Source organism: Ursus americanus, chromosome 12 (genome assembly GCF_024610735.1).
Source record: "Ursus americanus isolate L20-20 chromosome 12, mUrsAme1.1.p, whole genome shotgun sequence".
Classification (NCBI taxonomy): domain Eukaryota; kingdom Metazoa; phylum Chordata; class Mammalia; order Carnivora; family Ursidae; genus Ursus; species Ursus americanus.
Window position 1 is genome coordinate 32,178,000 of NC_142138.1, and position 26,093 is coordinate 32,204,092.

At 38.3% G+C, this 26,093-nt stretch overlaps 1 protein-coding gene across 2 annotated transcripts in view; it reads left to right on the top strand.

The window, feature by feature from the left end:
- The window catches only part of PTGFR (prostaglandin F receptor), a 42,513-nt gene extending 17,020 nt beyond the window's left edge, over positions 1-25,493 (top strand). For both annotated transcript variants that reach the window (XM_045801945.2, XM_087866034.1), the window contains one exon: positions 21,538-25,493. In XM_045801945.2, coding sequence (XP_045657901.1) covers positions 21,538-21,840 — 303 coding nt within the window. In that variant the 3' untranslated portion in view covers positions 21,841-25,493. The remainder of the gene's footprint in view (positions 1-21,537) is intronic.
- The last annotated feature ends 600 nt before the right edge of the window (positions 25,494-26,093 follow it).

Here is a 26,093-nt window from a genome sequence, read left to right on the forward strand (position 1 = left end):
GCCAGTTTGTAAATGCTCTCCTGGATGGTGGCAAACCCAGCAGTCTGTCTAGGTATAATTTCCGCTGTGTGCTATTGACCTTCTCCTAATTGCATGCTTTAGGTTTATCTGTATAAGCTAAATGGTAGTAATACAAAGTCATTCTGCTTATTTAGATAGTTTTACATTGATGTGGATTTCCACATGGCCAATTTAGCACACCATTTATATTTGGCCGTAAAGATGAATGGATAACCTCTTTTACCTATATGGGCACCCTTGCCTCTAATACCTCCCTTGTGTATGAATTGACATTAAGATGTAAGCCACAGTGTTGGTGCTATCCTTCTTCTGAATTTCTTGGTTTGTTTTATATGGTTACCGAAATCTCAAGTTCAAATCAATTCAACTCACCCAGAGGTTATTTATCTGCTGAACAGTATAAAGACAGAATCAAGCAGTCAATTAAAAGTCATGTACGACAGTGATTTCTGAGTCATGCCCTGTATATTCAGGTACTGAGCAAAATAATAGAACCCGAAGAGTCCTGAGGAATTTCTATTACCCTCCCTTCCCTATCCTCTTCCCTAGTCAGGCCAAAACAGTAAAAAATGTGTTAGCTTGAAAGATGGAGATCTCTATTTTGGAATTAACTTAAATTTTCCCTGTCTACTGAAGGCCACTCTTTGTGGTGGGTAGAGGCAGAAACGCAGCCTTAGGCTTTGCAACTCAGTGACAGACCTACTATCCCACCCAGCCTGAAGAGGGGAGGAAGGGATGAATGGTCTGTGGCTTTAATAGTAGGTACATACTGTTCATTAAATAATGTTTCATAATTAAAGTCAGAATGCTCATATATAAATGCTGATTGAGTAACAGTATTTTTCCTTTCAAACTGGCTTGAAGAAAGGCTGTTTCATAAGTAAAATGCCCAAGTTACATAGTTTAGCATGAAGTGTAGTCAAATGTGTATATGCCTGGTAGCTAAACATCATCTTTGTAGGAATATGATACTACAGCACAGTATGCTGATTCAAATCTGATTTGCTCTTTATTAGAAGAATTATAATTCTGAAATTCGTTGGTTTACATCTGTAATAATTTTCTCCAAGAGACCCGTTCTGATTATTCTAGTCTACAGTTATCTCTCTTTCTATGAATAAAATATAGCATCTAATTCTATATAATCATAAACTTCACACTGTTTATTTTGTGACTGTCTAGTCTCTTAACTGGATAAGGGGCTCTTTAGTGACAGAGTCAGTGTCGTGTGTTTCTGCTCTGTTTCCTGTGATGTCTGGTATATTTCTTGGAAAGGCTCAAGGAAAATGAAGCTCATCTTTAGAATTTTTTAATCACAAATGAAATTAGTGATGAAACAACATCTTTATAGCTAGGGTTATTAAATACATATCAATGTCACTTAAGGATTTTATTTTTTAAATTATTTTTTGAAAAGAGTAAAGTTTTGGAAATATAACTATGAAATTCTAATTGCAATGATCATTTTAAATGTGAAGTTCATTGTTGCTTAGAAATTTTGTTTTGTGTAAGGATTAATTAATTTAAAGACTTCATCTGTAACTCCTACCATATGCCGAACACAATGCTCTCAGCATTCTACCAATATTAACCCATTGAATCCTTATTATATTTTCAATTGTATCTTCTCAAACATGACTCTGTACGTGCAATGGGTTCACCCAAAGGGTGCAGTCATAGAAGGCTTGATGTTACTTGCATTCAGCATTAAGAGCAGTTACACAACTTCCTTGGTCATGCATTATAACTGAAATTTTAGTTAAAATGTCTTCAGATTTAAGTCAAGATTCATGAGGAAGAGCTTTGATAGGAAGATAGTTCAGAGACATTGAGTTGATTGTAATTTGTGGAGAAAGAGAAACATAATTAAAATGAGGATTATTTTTGTACTTCTATTGTTGTACTGACAGAGGCCTGATTTTGAAGTATGTCTTTGAACAAATTTACTAAAATGGCTGCCTTCAATAAATTAAAAAAAATTTTTTTTTCTTCTCTTCTCCCTTCTAGAGTATTGACAATGTCCTTAGTCTCCTACCTTCCCCTGTCCCCAACCTAAAGGGGTCCTAATTTATCTGTGTAAATTAAAAATTCCAAATTAAAACAAATATGGAAGTTTTATTAGTTGATATTGAGTATTAAAAATAACCTGGATTTTGGCAGAATTTTTTTACCCTTTGAGAAGTGTTCTTTTTCTTCTCCTCAGTCATTGAAAGGGTAAAGCCCCTTCCAGGAGAGAGAAGTCCTTGCTGAATGTTTGAGGGACCAGTGAGGCTTTGATTAAAACCAGAGGGTGCTATGAGAATTACAACAAAACAAACTTTTATATTGAAAATATGTTCCTCTTTCACTGAACAGCCTGTTTATTCCAAATGTCTTGCAAAATCTGATGGTTTTGGTATCAGGACACTACTGTTGGCAATCATACCCAGACATGTTTGTAGCTGGACGATGCCATAGTCTTTGATTTTTAAGAAGAGCCAAATATATGTCCTTAGTGAGAATTTGCTATAAAAAGCAATTAAAACACATCTATAATATAGTATGTTTAGAAATGCTTATTCATTTATTCAATAATAAATGAGAGAGAAGAGAGAGATAATAAGTAAATAAATGGGACGATTTCAAATAGTGGTAAGTACTGTCACTGAGGGTGGGGCTAGGACTCTTAGGTTGGATGGTCAAGGAAGGCCTCACTATGAGGTTAGCCCTGAGTGACAAAAAGGAGCAAGCTATGGGGAGATATGTGGGCATGGTGGTCAGGCAGAGGGAACAGTCAGTATAAAAACCCAATGGTGGGGTTGAGCTGTTGTAATGAGGGACAAAACAAAGGCCATTACCTGGAGCAAGGGAGCACCAGTGGAGGTGGTAGGATTTGAGGATGGAGAGGAAGGCAGGGGTCAGATTGTCTTATGGGCCATGGTGGCTTTGGATTGAAATTCAGTGGGAAACCTTTGGAGAGTTTCTTAGAAAAGAAAGGTATGGTCTGATATATGGTTTAAAAAGATCACTTCGGCTGCCAGATGAAAGAATGGATTGCAGTAGAGAAGAACTATAGCAGAAAGTTGTTTGAAATTTCATTTGACACGTAAGTAATGAATAAATTACTTTTCTAGAATTTATATGGGGAAGTAAAGCAAATAATAAATCACTATTAAGTAAAGATTAGCTTGTGAGTAACAAAGGAAATACTTTCAAAGTAATTCTCCTTAAGGCTTGAAGTATTAAAGAAAACATTTAATTATACCTTATCTATTATGCTTGATTAATAACTTCAATATATCTTCTCTGCTAGTTTAGCAAAGGGCACTTTAATGGTCATTAATTTGACTAAGAATATGCAGTTATCCATCTGCATTTTGCTCTTGAGATGAAGTTATTTGGGCCCCTTTTAATTCTTTTTATTATTACTAATTTTTGGGTTCTGGTTTTGTATAGCATTGCATACACATGAACACAAAATAGGTAACTTCATGTTTTAGTCAGAAATGGTTTTCTGTTTCTTGACTCTAGAGAAATCAGATTTGAAATGCCCTAATAATTATGTTAATACAGAAGAGAAATGTTCAGTAATCAGTGCATATGTGATTATAATATGAAGGACACATGCATACATGCATTTATTGGAAAGTGTGTATTATGTGCCAGATGGACCATGGACCAGGAGTTTATATATATATCCCCTGTTTGGGGTTTCTTTAGGGTTTGACTTTGGAATAAAAGCCTTTTTTTTTTTTTTGTTATTGATTTTAATACCACAGTTCCCACCATTTTAAAAAAGATTTTATTTATTTATTTGACAGAGAGAGAGCACAAGCAGGGGGAGCAGCAGGCAAAGGGACAGGGAGAAGTAGGCTCCCCACTGAGCAGAGAGCCTGATTTGGGACTCGATCCCAGGACCCTGGGATCATGACCTGAGCCAAAGGCAGATGCTTAACCGACTGAGCCACCCAGGCACCCCACAGTTCCCACCATTTAAACTGTGTCAGATATGAACAGGACATATAATTTTATTTTGCAGAGCTTTTCTATAGGGTCCTAAAATATTTTAAACCTTGAGTACCCTGCAGAAGTGAACCTTTCTGGGCAGAGAAAGGCAGCTGGCCCCAACATAACAAAACTCAGCAAATTCTGACTTGAGAAGAGGCTGTGCTTTCTGAGTCAAGGTGCTTAATTATTCTCTACTTCTGTTACTGGGAAGGAAGAATCCGTATTTGTTCCCAGTTGAATGGCATAATTAGGACGTCAGTAGGATTCCCTAACTTGGAAAACCGGTGGAGTTTCCAACTTCAGTGCTGCGTTCACCGACCAGATATTTACCAAGTACCTATTATATGCAACATCTCAATTTATGTTGTCTGTACCAATAATTATCACAATAGCTAAAACTTACTGCATAATTACTATGTACCTTCTGAGACAGGTACTACCAATATTCCCATTTCAATGATAAAGAAAGAGAGACAAAAGAAAGTGGATTAACTTGTCTAAGGTCAAATCATTACTAAAGATAAGCTGGCTCCCAAAGTCATATCCTTAATACAGTCTCTCTAATACGGATGTATACGCTTTGAGAAAAGCATGGAAGCATATAAACGAAAATGGAACAGTACTTCACAGAAGCTGGGTATGTATTTGTATTAAGAAAAAAAAAAATCTAAAATGGCCTCCTAAAGTTGCTCCTAATCCCTTGAACCTGTGAACAGGAGCCGTAACTCCCATGGTTATGTTAGATGACACAGATGACACAGTGAGGTTATCCAGGTTATCTAATCACATGAGCTCCTTTAAAAGCAGAGAACTTTCTCCAGCTGGTAGCATGAGAAGTCAGAGAGCAGCTGCCAGGGCCCAGCCAGCCAGGAAAAGGGGGCCACAGATCTGCAGGATTCTGCCAACAACTTTAATGAACTTTGAAGCGGATTCTTCTCCCAAGCCTCTAGGTTAGAGTTTTCAGTTCCCTGAGCAGAGAATCTAGCTGAACCCACCCAGACTTCTGACCTACAGAACTCTGATACCTTAACGCTGGCGCTGTTTCACACTGCTCAGTTTATTGGAATTTCTTATGTAGTAAGTAATTTCTTATGTAGTAATAGAAAGCTAATACAGTACTAATGAAGGGCTTAAAATTAGGAACTAGTAAAATCTGTATTCAGAAATCTGCAACAGCCATTACACTACATTCTTAATCACAAGACTTCTATAATAGAGGCTAAAGAATACAAAGTTAGAGGTGTACCTTCTTCACAGCTTTGGAAAAGTCACCGTTGGCATGGAGCCATGTAGAGAGGAAAGCAACAAGATAAGCCTTCCTGTCGAGAGCTTCAAGCAAGTTGGCAAGATTATGTCCCATGTATGCAATAGGGAAGTTTGGTTTTCCTTTCGTTGCCTAAAATCTTTTAATGACTTGACATGTCTTTAGAATAAGGGCCACATCGCTTAGTTAGGCAGAGAAGTCCCTTCCACAATACTCACAGCTTTCTTCATGGTGCTCCCTTGTGGCCTTGATTACAGAACTTACACAGTTGCATTTACGTTTTTATGAAGGATGAAGGTCCTTCCACTAGAAAAGAGGGGCCTAATAATTCATCTTGACATCTCTAAATGCCTTGTACTGATATATAATAGATGCTTTATAAATGCTTCTAGAATGATGAATATCTGCGTAGGCTACCCCTTTTGTTATGTTTTGTCAGCAGAAATGTAAAGAAGACATTAAAAGTGCTACTTTAATGATCAATAGAAGACAAGACATTTGATTATATCCTGCACACCATTTTTTGCTGTCTCAGTGGCAAGACAACCTGACTAGAATTTATCTACCTTAGTTCCTGAACAATGTCTTATCACAAGGAGTGTAAGAATCACAGTACGATTTTAGATATTACAGATCTTCTCTTGTCCCAGCTTGGATGTTAGGTAGCTATTGTGCAAATCACTGATCTCCCTGGCCTCGGTTGTTTTCTTCCCTGTGAAATGAACAAATTAGGCCACATGATTTTTAAGGTCTTTTCCAGTTACAACATTTAATCTTTTCTATAATGGAATATTTGTCTTAAATGTCAATCAGAGGGGGACTGTGTTATAACTCCATTCAAAACTCTACACTTTTTTTCATTTATATTTTTTTATAATAATATTTTTTATTATGTTAGTCACCATACAGTACATCCCTGGTTTTTGATGTAAAGTTCCATGATTCATTAGTTGCGTGTAACACCCAGTGCACCATGCAATACGTGTCCTCCTTACTACCCATCACCAGCCTATCCCATTCCCCCACCCTCTTCCCCTCTGAAGCCCTCAGTTTGTTTCTCAGAGTCCATAGTCTCTCATGCTTCATTCCCCCTTCTGATTACCCCCCCCTTTCTTTATCCCTTTCTTCTCCTACCGATCTTCCTAGTTCTTATGTTCCATAGATGAGAGAAATCATATGATAATTGTCTTTCTTTGCTTGACTTATTTCACTTAGCATTACCTCCTCCAGTGCTGTCCATGTTGCGCAAATGTTGAGACATTGTTCTTTTTGATAGCTGAGTAATGTTCCATTGTATATATGGACCACATCTTCTTAATCCATTCATCTGTTGAAGAGCATCTTGGCTCCTTCCACGATTTAGCTATTGTGGACAATGCTGCTATGCACATTGGGGTGCATATGGCCCTTCTCTTCACTACGTCTGTATCTTTGGGGTAAATACCCAGTAGTGCAATTGCTGGATCATAGGGTAGCTCAATTTTTAACTTTTTACAGGACCTCCACACTGTTTTCCAGAGTGGCTGTACCACCTTGCATTCCCACCAACAGTGTAGGAGGGATCACCTTTCTCCACATCCTCTCCAACAATTGTTTCTTGCCTTGTCAATTTTTGCCATTCTAACTGGCGTAAGGTGGTATCTCAGTGTGGTTTTGATTTGAATTTCCTTGATGGCTAATGATTTTGAACATTTTTTCATGTGTCTGTTAGCCATTTGTATGTCTTCATTGGAAAAGTGTCTATTCATATCTTCTGCCCATTTTATGATTTGTTTATTTGTATTGAGTTTGAGAAGTTCTTTGTAGATCTTGGATACCAGTCTTTTATCTGTAGTGTCATTTGCAAATATATTCTCCCATTCCGTGGGCTGCCTCTTAGCTTTTTTGACTGTTTCCTTGGCTATGCAGAAGCTTTTTATCTTGATGAAGTCCCACAAGTTCAATTTATCTTTTCTCTTGCCTTTGGAGATGTGTCATGAAAAAGGTTGCTGTGGCCGATGTCGTAGAGGTTGCTGCCTATGCTCTCCTCTAGGATTTTGATGGATTCCTGTCTCACATCTAGGTCTTTCATCCATTTGGAGTTTATCTTTGTGTATGGTGTGAGGAGTGGTCAAGTTTCATTCTTTTGCATGTAGCTGTCCAATTTTCCCAGCACCATTTATTGAAGAGACTGCCTTTTTTCCACTGGATGTTTTTTCCTGCTTTATCAAAGATTAGTTGCCCAAAGAGCCGAGGGTCCATTTCTGGGTTCTCTATTCTGTTCCATTGGTCTATGTGTCTGTTTTTGTGCCAGTACCATGCTGTCTTTGTGATCACAGCTTTGTAGTACAACTTGAAATCCAGCATTGTGATGCCCCCAGCTTTGTTTTTCCTTTTCAACAATTCCTTGGCGATTCGGGGCCTTTTCTGGTTCCACACAAATTTAAGGGCTGTTTGTTCCAGTTCTTTGAAAAATGTCATTGGTATTTTGATCGGGATAGCATTGAAAATGTAGATTGCTCTGGGTAGCATGGACATTTTAACTATGTTAATTCTTCCGATCCATGAGCATGGAATATTTTTCCATCTTTTTGTGTCTTCTTCAATGTCTTTCAAGAGTGATTTGTAGTTTCTAGAATATAGATCCTTTGCGTCTCTGGTTAAGTTAATTCGAAGGTAACGTATGATCAAAGCTCTACACTTTGAACAAAATGCTGAGAATTTTTTTACTGCTAGTTATACCTACGATAGCCATCACAGCTTACTTGAAAAGTTCATGTATATCCTCACAACTGTTTCTAAATGGTATGAAAATGGTATCCAGTCCCAACATGCAAGATCAGTATCAGGATGCCTAAACTGAAGCAGTCCAGGGCTATTGCAATACCTCCAGCCTTACTTCACCTTTGTCACTCTGACGTGCTCAAAGATGTAACAGGGTACCTACTATGCAATTCCGATGCAAACTGCCTGTAGTTATTTCAGATTTCACAGATTAAGGGCATCATCTCCCTCAAGACTGCCCTCAGTCCAGACACTAGCTGCAAGCTTGATGATTCCCAGGCCCCTTGCTTTTCTGACCAACTGGCTACAAAATCCAGAGTTCCCACTACTTCTTCAGATTTATTAATTCTCTAGAAAGACTCACAGAACTCAGGAAAATACAATACTCATGATTACAACTTTATTATAAAAGATACACATCAGGCTAGCCAAAAGAAGAGACCCATTGGGTGAGATCTGGGAGGATCCCCAACACCAAGCTTCCATGTCTTCAAGATGTTTTCACCTTCCCAGTACATCAGTCTGTAGCAGCAACCAGGAAAGCTCACCTGAGCTTTGAGTGTCCAGAGTTTTTATTGGGTTTCGTTACCTATGCACGATTGATCAAATCACTGACCATGTCAATCTCCAGGAGGTCAGGATAACATACCGTGGCTCAAAGCCCCAACACATCACAGATCTTCCTTGACTGCATGATGGGATTGTGTCCTGATATACCCACTGTAAGTTGAGAATATCGTAAGTCAGAGATGCTTTTAATACATCTAACCTACCGACAGTCATAGCTTGGCCTAACCTATCTTAAACATGCTCAGAACACTTACATTAGCCTACAGTTGGGTAGAACTATCTAACACATAGCCTATTTTATAATAAAGTGTTCAATATCTCATGTAGTTTATTGAATACTGTACTGAAAGTGAAAAACAGAACAGTTGTATGGGTAGTTGTAAGTGTATCATTTGTTTACCTTGGTGATTGACTGGCTGACTGGGAGCTTTGGCTCGCTGCCACTCTCTGCCCAGCATCACAAGAGAGGTTCATACTGCATATGGCTGGCCTGGGGAAAGATTAACATTCAAAATTTGAAGTATGATTTCTGCTGAATGTATACAGCTTTTTCACTATCATAAAGTTGAAAAATCCTAAGTTGAACCATCATAAGTTAGGGACCATCTATAATTACATGAGGAATCTTTCCACCATGGCCTGCCCCCATCCTGAAATTATCTAGGCGTTCACCAGGAATCACCTCATTAGTACAAACACCCATGATTCCAGGGGCCCACCATGAGTGATAAAGACACACCCATCATTTAGGAAATTCCAAGCGTTTAGAGGTTCCCTCCCAGGAATCAGGGACAATGGCCAGCCAAATTCTTTATTATACCACAATACTAAAAGTCGTATGACAATATTTTGTTTGTTGCTTTGAAATCTTAGAAACTGTTCCAATCCAATAGTTATAAATTGGAAGCAGTCTTCTGGAATTCGTAATATGCTTATATAATAATTTGTCACATAATGATTATACCAAGGAAAACTATAGTTGATATTGGTTTGTTACTGGGACTGTTAATTATTATTATTTTTTTTAAAAGAGAGAGAGAGACAGGGGTGGGGTGGGTGGCGGGGAACCTAATATGGGGCTCAATCTCACAACCCTGAGATCATGACCTGAGCCGCAATCAAGAGTCCAACGCTTGACTGACTGCCACCCAGGCGCCCTGTTACTAAGACTTGTTTATACCAGATGGACAATACGCCTTTAAAAAACAAAAATAAGCAAATAAAAAAACCCCACCCAGGTCCCACTCTGTACTGCAAGAACTAGCAAGAACTATACACAATTGAAGTTATTCGTTGGAACTAAAAAATTATCGCTAGACTTTTATTTCGAAGTGATATTCAGTGACAGAAAATTGAAGACAACCAATACTTTTTTCTGAGAGGCTGCTGAAGTATAGGGTTAATGTAGCATCAAATCAACACCATACTGAGATCCCAGGAGGCAGGAGCATTCCTGAACCTCTTCTATAGGCATGATTCATTTCTAGAGATAGTCGGACAGGAGATGATTGAAGCCCGCTAGGCATGTGCTGCTGCTGTTGCCTGTTGCTCTATTTGGTGTCGTTTTTCAGCAGGAATGATTGAAATGTGTGGCGCCAGTTGACCTGTATAACTTCTGTAGCCCCAACACTCCATTTGCCCCAGATATCCAGGGTCGGAAACAGTTTCATCTACAGATCTTCCTGAACATCAAGGTGCAGGACAAGAACAACAGTGATTTTATTGGAATGAGGCCAGGCCACGGCTTTTTATGATAGAGGTCCTCGAGATTGGACAAAGAAAAAGAAGGGGATCACCATATATTGTTTAGCAAGCTACGAGTGAGGCAGTGAGTGATATCTCAGTCAGTAGCATGACAAGGAGGTACTCCCGACCGACATCGTGATCTGTGAGAGGAATGGGAATGAGGTGCCTTCAGTGAAGCAAAAGTATGAGGTCACTAGTGAATCAGAGGACATTTCATGTATGGGTTACAGTAACTCATTAAAAGGGGTGGAATGAACTCATGTCCATTGTAGAAATAACCACGACTTATCCATAAAATAGATGGAGGACTCGGTCTGCTTCATAAAAGCCAGATCTTACCAGGTCGTGAACCCCTTGTTAAGGATAAATTATACCGTGGTTGATGTGTCCTTTCTAGTAGACCACTTGGACGCATTCTCAAAAGTTTTCTCGTACTTTCATATAAGCCCTAGGCTTCAGCTACAGTGGCAGCAGATACACTTCATATCAGCAACTGTGAATTCTTAGGTAAAAGAAATCTGGCGATGAGTACTTTTTTTTCAGAAAGAACATCAGCTCTACCTAATAACTGTATTTTCTGCATTGTAGGAATTTTCTTTTTATTTTAAAGCTGGATTTTTGTGATTTTTTAAAAAAGCTGTAGGAATCTTTATATAGAAATCTAGATGGCATAATGTAGTAAGTTTTCATATTTTAGTAAGATTGATTTTTTTTTAAAGATTTTATTTATTTATTTGACAGAGAGAGAGACAGCCAGCGAGAGAGGGAACACAAGCAGGGGGAGTGGGAGAGAAAGAAGCAGGCTCATAGCGGAGAAGCCTGATGTGGGGCTCGATCCTAGAATGCTGGGATCACGCCCTGAGCTGAAGGCAGACGCTTAACGACTGTGCCACCCAGGCGCCCCTGAAATTGATTTTTAGACAATGATTGCTGGTCTCGCAGTCTTACTAACAAAATAATTTAGTGCATTATTATTATTTTTAAATTATTATTATGCTGATACAGCAGTACATGATGACTTTTTGAAGCCTGAGGGAAGTAATGATTAATGGAATGCAAAAATGTCATCATAATTGCATCCCTAAAATCATACTAGAAAGATACATCAGTAACATGTTCATGTTAAACTTTCAAGGCCCACGTTTACCATTTTAAATAACTTAGTCTCTTACCAAAAATAAATAAGTAAATAAGTAAAATAAAATGAATTTAAAAAGATCTCCTCCTTACCCCTGCTTAAGATCCCACAACCCATTTAATCTGTCTTCTGTTTGATGTTGAACATAATGTTATCATGAACTTGATGAACACTATTCATTTATGATGGCAATGTGACCACTGAAGTAAATTGGGATAGTTTTGTGCATTATAGAGAAGATTGTATGCCAATTAATAGTTAGGCACCCACTAAGTGCCCTGCACGGTGTAAAACGATTAAGTGTAAAATGATAGTCATGGTTTGTGGCCTCCATGGATCCTAAAATTTCTTCTTATTCCTTTATTTCTTCATTTGGTATTTATCGAATACCCGTTATGTACCAAGGATGGAGCTTGGCACTGAGGATAAAAGAGTCCACAAGACAGACAAAGTCTTTCTTAATGGGGTTGATGGAGCTGTGATATCTGCTGCTGAGACAGTTGAAGAATAGATCGTGGTTATGTTTTTATTTTTAAAGGGACACTCATTTTATTAAAAATTCTCATTAACTAATGAATTATTGTCCTAGAACTTAGAGAACGCTTCAGAAATTCTTTCTGAACTTCTGTAATAATAAATGAACTTTGCCAGTTGGAAATTTCTCTTTGGAAAAACATAATATGTTTTACTGAACTGAGCAGCTGTTTTACTGAAACACCTTCCTGCTATAGCCTGCTTTTGCTGTTGAAATCATGTTGCCAACAGTCAAAGTAGTCTTTTGTTCCTGAAACAAGATGAAAATATCTTCGGCATCTATCACTGCCAATGTTTAAAGCATAATCTGTATTTTGTTGCTTAACTATGGGTTTGAGGTGGACAATCACAGCTAGAAAGACCCAGAGTTTACAGGGCTGTTAAATGCATAGTTCAAAGTAAAATGCCTCAAACTACTTTTATAACAAGGCAGGACATATAAACAAACACATATATTCTCATATATATGATTGCTTGTAAGATCTAAAAATTTTGCCTATTGATTTTTTATTTTCATCAGTGCCAAAGAACAAAAATGATGGAATAAGGATAACAATTACAAGTGTGGATTAAAAAAAAAATAAACGAGATCCAAAAGGACATCTGAAGACCAGTCAAAAGGATGAAAGAGGATACTAAAATGAAAATTATACCATTCATCATGGGATAGATATGAAGAAAGAAAAAAAAGGGTGCTGAGCTTTGTCTTATTGTCTGCATCACTTTATCTATTAGTAAATATAAAAAAAAATTCTTCCCTTCCAGGACAGATAGGTTTCCTTTGCCCTTGTGTCTTTTTGACAGCCATGCTTCTGAAGGACACCTCAGTTGTGTGGTACTCGACCCAACTGACCTACCTGTCGCTTACATCTGATGTATGGGCACAAGAGATTTGGAGCAACATATTTAATAGCCTATGGTCCTGATTTTAACAAAAGATACTAGTGAAAGTGCATTAATAAAAATACTGGCTGAAAAAGTGCTAGAATCAGCTAGAAAGAACACCAAATACGGGCAGAAAGAAATAGAAACCTAGCAAGTTAAGAATGAGATCTATTTACCCCCCCCCCCCTTCCTTCTTCCCTTTCTTCTAGAAGGGGACATATTTCATGGTGCACTGGGTGTTATATGCAAGTAATGAATCATGGAACTTTCCATCAAAAACTAGGGATGTACTGTATGGTGACTAACATAACATAATAAAAAATTATTATTAAAAAAATAAAACATAAAATGGAAAAATTGAAAAAAAAAAGAATGAGATCTACTAATGCCCAGGAGACCAACACATGCATCCTCACTCACCATCTCCAGCTCTTCAAATCCTGACCTTTTAGTTCCATGACCTTGGGCAAGTTACTTAACTTCTTTCTCCATGTTTCAGCACCTTCGTCTTGACATAAGGATAATACTGTTTCCTCAGAGTTAACAGAGAATCCTGTTAACAGGATTAAATATGATAATAGATGTAAAATATTAAAACAGTGCCTGGGAGTGCCTGGGTGGCTCAGTCAGTTAAAACGTCTGCCTTTGGCTCAGGTCATGATCTCAGGGTCCTGGGATTGAGCCCTGCATCAGACTCCCTGCTCAGTAGGGAGCCTGCTTCTTTCTTCCCTCTGCCACTTCCCCTGCTTGTGCTCTCTCTCTGTCAAATAAATAAATAAAATCTTTTAAAAATAAATAAAACAGTGTCTGGAACATAGTAAGTACTCATAATGTTTGTTATTATTTTCTGTTTATCATCTTGTTCATAAATATAACATACAATTATTGGTCTCGTTACTGGGAATGGTTTAATAAAAGGTCAGAAGCTTTGAAACCAAGTAGATGGGTTTAAATCCTGCCTCTGCCACTTACCAACAGTGTGAACTTGGGCAAGTTAATGTCTTTGTGGTTTTGTATTCTTATCTGCAGTGTCAGAAAAATAGTAACTATCCCTGGGAGTTTTGTGAGGATGAAATAGTTAGAGTCTATGAAGTGCCGACGGGACTTTTCCCTTCCCTTTCTCTCCGTTCTTGAAAACGGGTCAGGGCAAAGGAATACTCCTGTGATGCCTAAGTCACCTCAGTGGACTGGTCTGTTCTTCCTGCCTCTCCCCAGTGGCTGGAGCTGTCACACACTGAAAGGAACAGTCAAGGGCCAGCTGTAGGTAGGCCAAAACTTTTCTGGAGTGAAATCAAACTCACTGACTAATCAGTGTTAGCTGTTGAGTCTAATAACTTATTATGCAGGAGGTACAGGGATGGCAGAAGCCCTTTAGCCCAGATTAGGACCTCTAAAATAGAGAAATCTCTGTTGTAGCATTTTGAATGTATCCCTCCCCTAAACCTCCACCCTTTCCAGGCCCCCCAAGCCCTTCTGGAATCTGGCCAGGAAGGAATCTCTGCATCTGTGCCTCTGTTCTTTATCCTCCACCATGATTCCCAGTTTTGACCAGAGATTAGGGACCCTTCCCTAGACAGTAAAATAAATGTTTGACTTATCACCTTAAAAAGTTAAAAATTTTAAGCTAACTTTAATTGTAGCAGGTTCTTTTAATTTTAAGTACATAAGCACTCTGGGCAGGCTAGAGATGAATGGTCTCAGAGTCAGAGGCTGTCTTTGAAACACGAGTCCACATAAGCTTTCATTTACTTCTCTTGTTTTTCACCTTAAATCCTTGTCTTCTTGAATCTGGAGCTGCCTAGCCTGCTTTCTGCTTAACCCTCCAAATTTTTGTGCTTGAAACTACCTGTTTCTTCTTGTCTTTCTCATCTCGACTGTGAGAGTCTTTTCCCAATTATCCTGTCAAAAGTAGAGGAGAAAGAATTGAAGAAGTTAAAGACATAAGGTACTTATTATAATCGAAGGACCATTATGCTGACATTTTCTCATTATAATATATTTTACACATGGTACCGATACAGTGTCCATCAATGCCAGTGAAATGGTGGTAAGTGTGATGGGAGTGTAGAATGAGAGATTATGAGCTGTAGAGAGATTAGGGAAGGCTTCCTGGAGAAGATGGGATGGGAAATGTGGAGGATTTAGACGGGTCCTTCCTGGTGAGGAAATGACAGGGAAAATGACATGTTGTGGCATTTATGAAATATTTGACAAATACAATGAACAAGTTGAAATAAGATAAGTGAATAAGTAAATTGTGTCTGGACAACCAATTAGGAGCCCGTAATAGAATGGTCTGGTTTTTAAGTGATAAGACAGCAAACTTGAGAAGGCGGGGTGTGGGTTTGAGAGACATCATAGGAGTGGATCAAAGAACAGGTACAGGGCTCCTGCCCTGGGTTTGATATCTGAGGCTCCAGAATTTGATGTTTATACCGCAAAGCAAACCCATTAAGAGAGAGTCACAGAGATGGGACTGTAACTGTGCATATTTATGTCTAAATATTTATACATCCATACATAGGAGTCGGATAATTTGGAAACAAGCAGGAAAATCTGAAGGTTGTCTTGCTGCACATGTTCACCGGGAGTACATCTAATAAGTAAGAAGCTTATTTCCTGTAATGACCTGGGAACTAGGATCTATTTCAGGGAGAAACTAGCTGAGATAATTCTGGAGGCACAGATAGGAGAGGTTTGTCTGGATTTTAAGAAATGATTGTTTCACTGAGACCTGTCATTGTTTGACTACACAGAGAGCGTAAATTTTATTTTTGACCAGTGCATTTTTTTTAAAGGAAGCTTGAGAAGCTAGTATATAAGAGGTGGACAGCCAGGCATTTGCAAGCCATTTTGTCTGAGGAGCAATAGAAGAAGTGGAGAAATAGATAGAAGTTAGTGTTCTTTTTAAAGTACGTGAAAAGCTGACATCACTTACTCCATGATACTCTCGAGACCAAAACTAGACTATGTAAATTTCAGCTCATGGTGATAGAGAATGTTCAACAACTCACAGAGTTTATTTTTTTTAATTATTTTTAGAGAGAGAGTGTGTGCAGGCATGGGGGGAGGGGCAGGGGAGAGGGTTACAGAACATCTTAAGCAGGCTCCATGCTCAGCATGGAGCCTGACTTGGAGCTCGATCTCATGACCCTGAGATCATGAGTTGAAATCAAGAGTTGGACACTTAACTGAGGGGCCATCCAGGCGCCCCAACAACTCACACGATTTAAACTGAAGAGATTCTCCCATGAGTTGTGCTGAGACTTTTCCACTAGATACATAAAGACACCTGCAAGGAATTTCTGCTTTGTAAAGAGGACTGGAATGGGTGAAGGAAACTTTCCTGCTTTCTCTAAGATTTTGAGATTGTGTCTTCTCATGTGAGGCGATGTAGAATTCTATGTGTTTATAATAAGTGAAGCATATTGTGTCTCCTTTTGCTCTTAGAATCCCTTCAGTTACATTCCTGCTATACTTTCTGAAGTATGAACTTGTACCTTGGTGGTAGTGATCATATGAACACATAATTGTTTCCACTCGATATCATCTCTAGCTTTGGGCTAAGAAACTTGAACAGAATTCCCTGGATCCCTCAAAGTAGGACACATCACTCCTAAATCTTGTTTAGTTGCCCATGTCTTGTCATCCTTGGCCTAACTTAGGGGCAAGGTGTGTATCTGTGTTAATCTGAAGGGAGAAAGAGAATGGCTTCTTCAGGCATTTTTACGATGGGACCAGGGCCTCAGTTCTGCAGTTTTCTCCTTCCATCCTAGCACTGCCTCAGGGTCAGTGGGGATGTTGGCAGGAGAAGTGGAAGGAACAGGGCCAGGAATCTGAAATAGATTCTAACGGTGTCCTTCCCTAGGTGTGGTTTCTGTAAGGTCTCTCTTCCTTCAGGCAAGTGCTTCCCATGGTGTGTCCCACTCCTCAGAAGGCTTCCTCCACTCTTTCTGGGTGATGTTTGTTAAGAAGATTGAGCAAGTCTGCTGCAGGGCCCGTAGCCCAGTCTAGTGTAGTCATTAGAAGGACAGGCCCTGGACAAGCTCTGATGCTTCCCATGGACTGGTCCCTTATCTTGCTGAACCATACTTTCCTTATCTGTAAGATGCAGATAACAATACATATGTCAAAGGGCTTTTAGGAAGATTGTTTGACCTATATATAAAAAGAGGCTTCCTAGCACAGGGAAATACTCAGCTCTAGTTTCTGTGGTTAGTATTCATGGCTGTGTCTCTCACTCCTACATGGCATGTTCTGGTCTACAGGAGGCTTTCTGCCTTTCCCATGATTGAGGATCCCATAACTGTTGGAATGACCAGTTCTTGTGGACTCGTGCTGGCCTGTGTTTTCATAGTGGTCAAGTTCTATGAGGGGTCTGCAGTTTATCATAAGGATGTTCTCTTAACTGTGTAGTTTGTTGTCATTCAGTTAGGAATAATTTATTTTTATTGTGACGTAGTACCTTCTCTATTTGATCTCTAACATATACCTTTTGATTGTATTTATTTTACATTTTCTGTTGGTCTTCTTAAAGAAGTGATCACATGCAACATAACATATATACATTTTATTTATTTTACATTGGTATATATATTTTATATATATATATATATATTTTATATTTGGTATTCTGGGATAAATGACTGTATTTTATTCCCTTAAAAAGTGTCAGAAAAAGGGATTACAACATTATTTTGTAAGTACTAGTAGCTGAGGACCATATGGACAGTTATTCCTAGGAGTTCTGGCATAAATCTTCCCACTAAACAGACTCAAAAAAAAAAAATGCAGGCCTGGGAGAAGAGACTGGAATTGCAAATGAAAATACGTGGATTCTACAAATGAACCCTCTTGATTTTGATGACCTTTTTGATTTCTCAGGTGTAATACATTTTTTCTTCTCTATGTACTGTTTAGTTTGAAATTTTTCCCACTGTTCATCTTATATATCGTGTCTTCAGCTGGTGTGAAGGAACAAAGATGCGCGTAAAGTATCATGGTTGGGATTGTCTCATTCCAAAGGGGGTGGCATCTATACAGCGCGCCCTGTTTTCTCATTTCTTTGCAGCTTTCAGAGTCTTTCCTCAGAGGCAGGAATGTGCTGTCAACTGGGTCATTGGCTAGTCTTCTATCAGTACATCCAGTAGAAAATAAAAAGTTGCTCCGTACGAGTGTTTGTATTTTGAACACTGATCTACACTTCGGGGGTGGGCAGCATTAGGCAGCTATTCTACAGCTGGGGTACAACAAATACCATATGCTCTTGTCCTCCCCCCATTGTAGTATTTTTGTCTTCCTTATCTCTAAGTCACCTACCATGCTCAAAATACTGTTTTAAAAATTTTAATGAGTAGTCAGTAAATGGGAAATGACTGAAATATTGTTACCTTTTATAGTTAATGGAGTAGACATTTATACAATTTAAAGTATGGGGAAAATCATAGTTGTAAAGAAGTATCTTCTTAGAAACCTCTACATTTCAATTTTTTACAGTCTTTCTTAAACCTCTATTTCTGGATTTGTGTAAGAGTAATTTTTTTCCCTGAAGTTTCTTGCAGTCCACTATTGCAGAGGTAAAATATTCTATTTCACAAATGCTATATGGTTAAATCATCACAAATATATTTAACTTTAAAAGTCACCTGTTTAGTTGAGATGGCTTCAGTATTTTATGTAAGGTTCCTTTTCCAAAACTGCCACTGCAATTCAATTAAAATGAAGTTTCTCAGGGTGCCTGGGTGGCTCAGTAAGTTAAGCATCTGCCTTTGGCTGAGGTCATGATCTCAGGGTCCTGGGATCGAACCCCATGTCAGGCTCCCCGCTCAGCAGGGAGTCTGCCTCTCCTTCTGCCTCTGCCTCACCCCACCCCTTGCTCATGCTCTCTCTCTCTCTCAAATGAATACATAATATCTTTAAAAAATACGATGAAATTTCTCATTTACAGATACTCACAGGTGCTGCGGCATTTAAAAATCCATCTTCTGTACCTAGTTCCTTAGTCACCAGTCATCCAAATAACACAGAGGTTCAACTCCTCAAACATGGAGATGGAATGGAACAGTCCCTTGGCAAAGCTTCCAGATGGGACTTTTTCACTATCCAATAAGGCTGGGTTGTAACTGCATATTCACAAATGGCCCCAATCTCTGTGGTTATTGAAGTGTCAGACCCAAGATCAGCGTGTGGATGATACTATTATAAGGGACAGTAACTTGCAAATCAGTGGATTGTACTTCTGGGTACCCTACCATTTCCCTAAGTCACCTCTGAACTAGTGTTCTGTGTTGACAGAAAGGAGGGAAGGACTGGTCCACTTCTTAGAATAAGAAAACCATGTGTGAAAACACCTGCTTCAGTGACTAGATGAGAACCGTGTATAATTGTCAGAGACATTGTTCATATGAAAGTAGATGTTGATAAAATTCTAGAAATTGTTTGGTGTATAAAGAAGTTGGACATCCACCAGAAATAGTTTTGATTATGTATTTATTTAAATCTCCTTAAAAAAAGAGTGCCAAGGAAAGTTCAGACGAACTGCAACAGAATCACCATAAATTCAAAATTAGTCAAGTCTGAAAAACTGAAGTTTTGATGTGCTAGAAAAATTGCAAAAACTTAAAATTTTCAGTGACCACACCTGAGATCATGTGTCGGTAAATAGCCCTGCCTATGACATCTTTCCTATGCCTGTGCTATGCTACAACATTCAACTGTTTGTGTTCTTGTTGGGCTCTCCTCATAGGGACTTCATTCATTTAATTCATTCAACCAGTATTGACTGTCCTACTGTGTGTCAGGTGCTGGGGATACAGCAGAGAACTAATCAGAGAAAAATAGATGCTTTCAAGAAGATTCTATTTTAGTGTGAGAGATAGAAATAAGAACTAGATAAATAAGCAACATATGTCATATGTTAGACGGGATTTCTCTAAATATTCATCACTGCATCACTAGTAGCTAGCATAATACCTGGATATAGTAAACACTCAAAAGCTACTCACTTATAGATTGATTTATAAGGTAAAACTGACATAGAGCGCCATATTACTTTCAGGTACACAACATAATTATTTGATATTTGTGTGTATTGCAAAATGATCACCACAATAAGTCTAGTTAACGTCACCACAAAATTCCCTCACCTGTGGCAAGCACCAGTCTGTTCTCTGTATCTGTGAGTTTAGTAGTTGTTGTTGTTTGTTCGTTTTATTTTTTTATTTTTTATTATGTTTTTAATAATATTTATTTTGTTATATAGTTACCAAACAGTACATTCCGTTTTTGATGCAATGTTCCATGATTCATTGTTTGCATATAACACCCAGTGCTCCATGCAATATGTGCCCTCCTTAATCCCCATCACCGGCCTATCCCAGGACCCCACCTCCCTCCCATGTTTGTTCGTTTTAGATTCCACATATGATTGAGATCTAGAGTAATTTACTTTTATGATTACTCAGAGGAGCAAATGCATAATTCTAAAATTTACCACTGCTTTTAAATGTGAACAGCCCCTGGAGTCCTGACAGTGGCCCACAGATATACATAGACTTCCGGTAGAGGATGTATAGAATGACTTCCAGAATAAAACTGCTATCTCTGAGTAAAGTGGCCTGGCAGATTTATTAATTTTGGTGACCTTAACAATGGTATAATTGTACTACATGGCCCAAATGAATGGATATTTTATTTCACCATCTACCCATTTTGCTTTTTGCAACCAGCAATGAACATAATCTCTTCTTCCCACACACTTCTTTGACTTCATTATTTCTCTCTCATCTTAGTGCTGTGTTTAGAGGTATCAGGCTAATTAACTGAATTTTGCATAGAATATACCAACAAAGAGCCATTTCCCAAGGAATTTGCATGGACAGCAAGATCCTGTTTTTTTGAGTGACAATAAACCACTTTGGAATCCTTTACTAATGGATGCCATTGTATTAAAGTTTTCAGAAACATTGTTATTGTTAACTCAGCAGTAGTATAGAGAGGAGTCATTTCCTCAAAACCCTTTGAAAATTCCATTGCATTTTTTGGTATATTTTAACGAAATTAAGGCAAGGGTGAGGGATGCAGAAAAGGGAATATGAAATAAGAAGAAATTGATATTATAGTTACCAAGCAGAAAACTCTAAAAGTAATATTCTGGAACAATATCATTTCCATGTGCAAATCATATCAGATGCTCTGAATTCATTCTGAAAATCTCTTATCTATAGTTTATCTGTATCTATAGTTTATCTGTACTTTATTTACATTAAAAACTTTAGTTTTTTTTTCATGGAAACATACACATGTGTGTTGGCTTTGAACTTACTATTCCCAAAAGTAAGACAAAGTCGGTTGCTCATATCAGTGTTTGTCCTCTCTAGGGTGGTTCAATTCAACTTCCCACATAAGTTATCATTTTTGTAGTTCTAATGTCAGTTTGAGCTCAAAGGATCCAGATGTCTACATCAATGTTTCTGCTACTGTTCATTTCTTTTTGTCAGTATTTTGCAAAATAACATCACTTTGTGGAAAGTGAAATGGATACCATGTAGCCTAGCTACTTAAGTTAAACAACTATAGGACCAAGAATATATCCGTATCAATGGATTTTGTTATTTTGCTTGTTTTGCAGGTGACAATGGCCAACATTGGAATAAATGGAGATCAGTCTCTGGAGACCTGTGAAACAACACTTTTTGCTCTCCGAATGGCAACATGGAATCAAATCTTAGATCCCTGGGTGTATATTCTTCTGCGGAAGGCAGTCCTTAAGAATCTCTACAAACTTGCCAGACGCTGCTGTGGGGTGCATGTCATCAGTCTGCACATGTGGGAGCTCAGCTCCATTAAAAATTCCTTAAAGGTGGCTGCTATTTCTGAGTCCCCAGTTGCAGAGAAAATAAATCCGCAAGCACCTGGTTTAATAGGACAGTAAGGCAGTGTAGGTCTAGGGCAACATTCAGGAAAGTTTTGTCAATATTTCAGTTGATTGGATAGAGATAGAAAGCCTAACTGGAAAGAAAGTTCAGACCTCCACAGTTACACCTGGTCAGATTCGGCTGTTGGAATTTGTTCAATTCACTGTAAGATTGCAGCTTTTCACTTGTTTTTGTCAACTGGAGGTAAACATGATGAGATAATGCCATGGGAGTCACACTGAAAAAAGAATTGGGTTTATTTGTGTTATTCACGCTTTTGGAATGAGTGACTCTGTTGACGCCTAAAGCATTTGCCTATCCTTTTTGTCAAAGAGCATCTTCTTACTTACCCGCACAGTGAGATAGCTGTTTGGGGTCATTGCTCTGCAGCTGTTCCTGATAAACGAGGCTCGGTGAAGTGGAGCACCCTCGCCGCTGGGTCTGGTCTGTTATACTGCTCATTATGTAGCTTCAGTCAATGTATGTGTGGTCATGTGTCTTGGGATTCACTGTGGCTTGTTGTAATGACCTCCATGACACCAGGTGTGGCCATCAGGTTGCCTGACCTCTCGAGCCTCCTTAGAATGAACCTATCCTTGTCATTTTGACAAATATGACTGCTTGGCATGTATTATTGTGAAGGTAAATTGTTGTTTGAAGGTTTTTTTGTGTGAGTCATAGATTTACCCAGTTTTCACATAATCTCCTTTTCCTCTGAAAATTCTAGTGCACGTTAAATAATTTGTAGAGAAGCAAAGGCTCTATCCCAGCACATATATAGGTGATTTGCCTTAGAGCAGTTCCTATGAAGCTCTGCCATGGATGATGCAAACAAACAGAACTTAACCCCTGTGATAGTACAAGCATGTTGGCAAAGGAGCTCTACTTTGAACTGTCATTTCTACATTAAGAACAAAAGAAACACAATCTATATATAATATTCAAAGACTACCTGCAGCTAGTGTGTTTGTGCTTTCTACACACACACACACACACACACACACATAAACATATAAAAAATTTCTGTTGAAAGCTAGTTCATTAAATCTGTAAGTAGCATCTTCTACAGACTATGTTACCTGTATCAAGGGGAAAACTGGCAACTAGTCAGGGCCTTGGCAGTCATTACTATGGGTAACCAAGAGATAAGGGGATAATCTCTCTCCCAAAATTTCCCAGTAATACTTTAGACTTCTTTGCTTCTTTGTAGAATTCAATCCTCCAAATTTTAGTAATCATTGAAAATGTCCTGGGGCTATCAGAACATAGAGTAAGTAGTTCTGCTTCATAGTAAGGCAATAATTTCTGTAAAAGAATTTTTGCTTTCATTACCTGTGGTGCATTTAAAAAATTAACCTTCTCTGTGAGACACTTTCTCCAGGAAATCTATATGTTTCAGCTAGACTTAAATTATTACTTTCACAAATTTTGCTTTTGACTGGTAATATACATTGCAAGTTGTTGTCAACTTTTGTGAATTTTGGTAAATTCTTATGAAAAAATTAAAAGAAATTAAGCAAATAACCTCAATGAAGATTTAAAGGAAACCACTTTTTCCAGGTAATTTAAAGAGGGGAAACACACACATACACACACGCACACGCGCGCACACACACACACACACACACACAGAGGGGCACATGATATTCTTAATTTAAGACCAGTAAATGATGATCACAAAAAATTAGGTTATTCTCATAGACAAAACACATAGGAGATGCTCATCAAATACTTGCCAAATTGAGTTACAGACAAGAGTTGGGGTTTTTTTTTTGATGCAAAATGAGCATGGAATTGCAGTTTTTGTGCATTTTTATTTAAAATGACAATTCCATACTGGTTATTTTGATATATATATGTGTGTATATGTATATTTAATATCCAATGTATATACTTTTTAAAAAGCCATTGCAATTTGTGATTGCTGTTACATTACATGAATGTTCTCATGTGTTTCAAGAGCACTTAAAACCCGAACATTTAGATGGCTTCGAGGAGACATTTATTTCCCGCAGCTACTTGAGAGAGTGTTGGTGTCCTGGGAGCTGAGGTGCAAGGAACCAGTTTTATCCTTCCTCCTCATGCTGGATAGGATCCTGCAGCAAACATTTCTGTGTATTGTGACCTGGGAAAGGCGTGCAGAGAAACTTTCATTCAGGGCTCCTGGCCTCTTCTCCTTAAGGCTTCTAAGTACATGGCATCATGGTTGCTCTATTGCCGTGACGTCACCCTGGCCACGTGTATCCGTACTGAGGAGATACTGTGACCTTACGATACGTGGGAATGCATGGGCGTGTAAGGTGTTAGGGAATGACAGGGCAGCCACTCTCTGCATATCCTGGAAGGATTCTCTTTATTATCTGAGCACAGGTTTAGGGGAACTAAGTTGGTTTTATAATGAGGTTAAACCCAAGAAGAAGACACCAAAAATGTAAAAAAAATAAGAAGGTAGTAAAGGAATATGCGTTTACATTGTGTTAGGCCTTTCGTCCAAGGAAAATGAAATAAAGTGAACACAATATGCATATACCTGACGTCCGCATTTTATTTCTGTTACTATATATATTTCCGTGTAGTTTGGCATCTTATTGTGTGTTGAATAATAGAGTGTAGCATCCATCAACAACTGACTTAGAAATGTTCAAAGTGAAATACACTTGTTCCAATTACTGGAAAGAAATAGTACAAAGAGTGGTCATCAGGTTAACCAATTTTGAAATTTTAAGCTCTGTTTTAAAATTTATAATTAGGCCATCAGAGCAATTGAATTGCCCTTCTCGTTGAGTGCAGTAGTGTCTAATCAATTTCACATACTATTTGATCATATTACTCCTGGGGAAATTTATTATTCTGGGCAAATGACTGCAAGTGCCAGGTTTTTTTCTTTTGTTACTGAATTTAAAAACTGAGACCAAAAAAAGCCAACAGCATATAGGTTTTTATGATTATGAATACAAAGACAGCTAATGCTGACTCGTAATTAGTTGTGGGTGCATCCCAATGTATCATACTTTTTACTGAGGATTTAAGTGACAGAAATATCCTAAATTTTTTCCTAAAGACTGAAAGTTCCTTTTAATTATTTGTATTGCTGAAGTGCAAAATACCTAAAAGTTAACTCAAACACACACACACACACACACACACACACACACACACACACACACACACACGGTATATCTGTCTTATGCAATAAATGGTCTTGTTTGGTCATTTTCAGTCTTTAAAAGAAAAATCTGCTTTAGTTTTGTGTCTAATCTGAATTTAGATCCCAGATAAGAGCACTTGCTAAACACATAGATGAACTTTTTGTGAAATTTGCGGCTAGCTTTGCCTGTATCACCATCATTGGTCCAAATTAATACATGCAGGTCAGAATATTAAGGATGGGAATGCACATTTTCTTACTTCTTCATCTGGGTGTCATTTTACCACGTGGTAGATAACGTTGGACTTTAACTTTTACTGAGGTATTTTAACAGTAGATACAATGTGTTATATGAATAAATATATTTTGTGTTCTTCATACTTGCTAGACTGTATGAGATTAAGCAGTGATATGTACATTTTGTGGCTTGTATCAGTGTGCAACTCATGTAATTTTCATGTTTTGACTAGTTTAAAACTTCAAACAAATGATTTACAATAAACTTGGACTAGTGTTCATCAAGAGTGGCTATTTTTAGAAAGATCGTATAAAGCTTGGAACTCTTGAACCTAAACTTCCATTTTTATCTATTTGGTGAGAAGAATTTCAACTTGTTTTCTTTTATTACCTTTGGTATCTGTTTCCTGCCTCCTCCACCCCCCCCCCTTTTTTTGGCTGTTGTTGTGGTTCACTTAGGCAGGTCATAAATTTTTATGGGAATCTGATAATTTCCGAAACACACTGGCCTAGATGTGTCAGGATAGCAGAGAAAAATGTCTGTGATAACAAATCGCCCCCAAAATCTTCGTGCCATGAACTTTCAAAGGTTTATATCTCACTCATGGCTCCTGTCCACTCAGAAGGGGAGCTCTGCCCATTGTAATCACTCAGAGACCTTAGGTGACAAAGCAGCCACTGTCTTCTGTGTTGCTGTTTGCCATGCTACAGGGAAAAAAGCATGGTGAATCATGAACTGGCTCTTAGAGCTTCCACGTAGAGGTAAGATGTATTCCTTTTGCTCACACAACTCTGGCCAAAGCAAGAAGTGATGGCCTACTACCTTCGAGGAAGCAGGTTAGTGCAATAGTATGATGTGCTTTGGGGGAGAACGGAAAATAATTG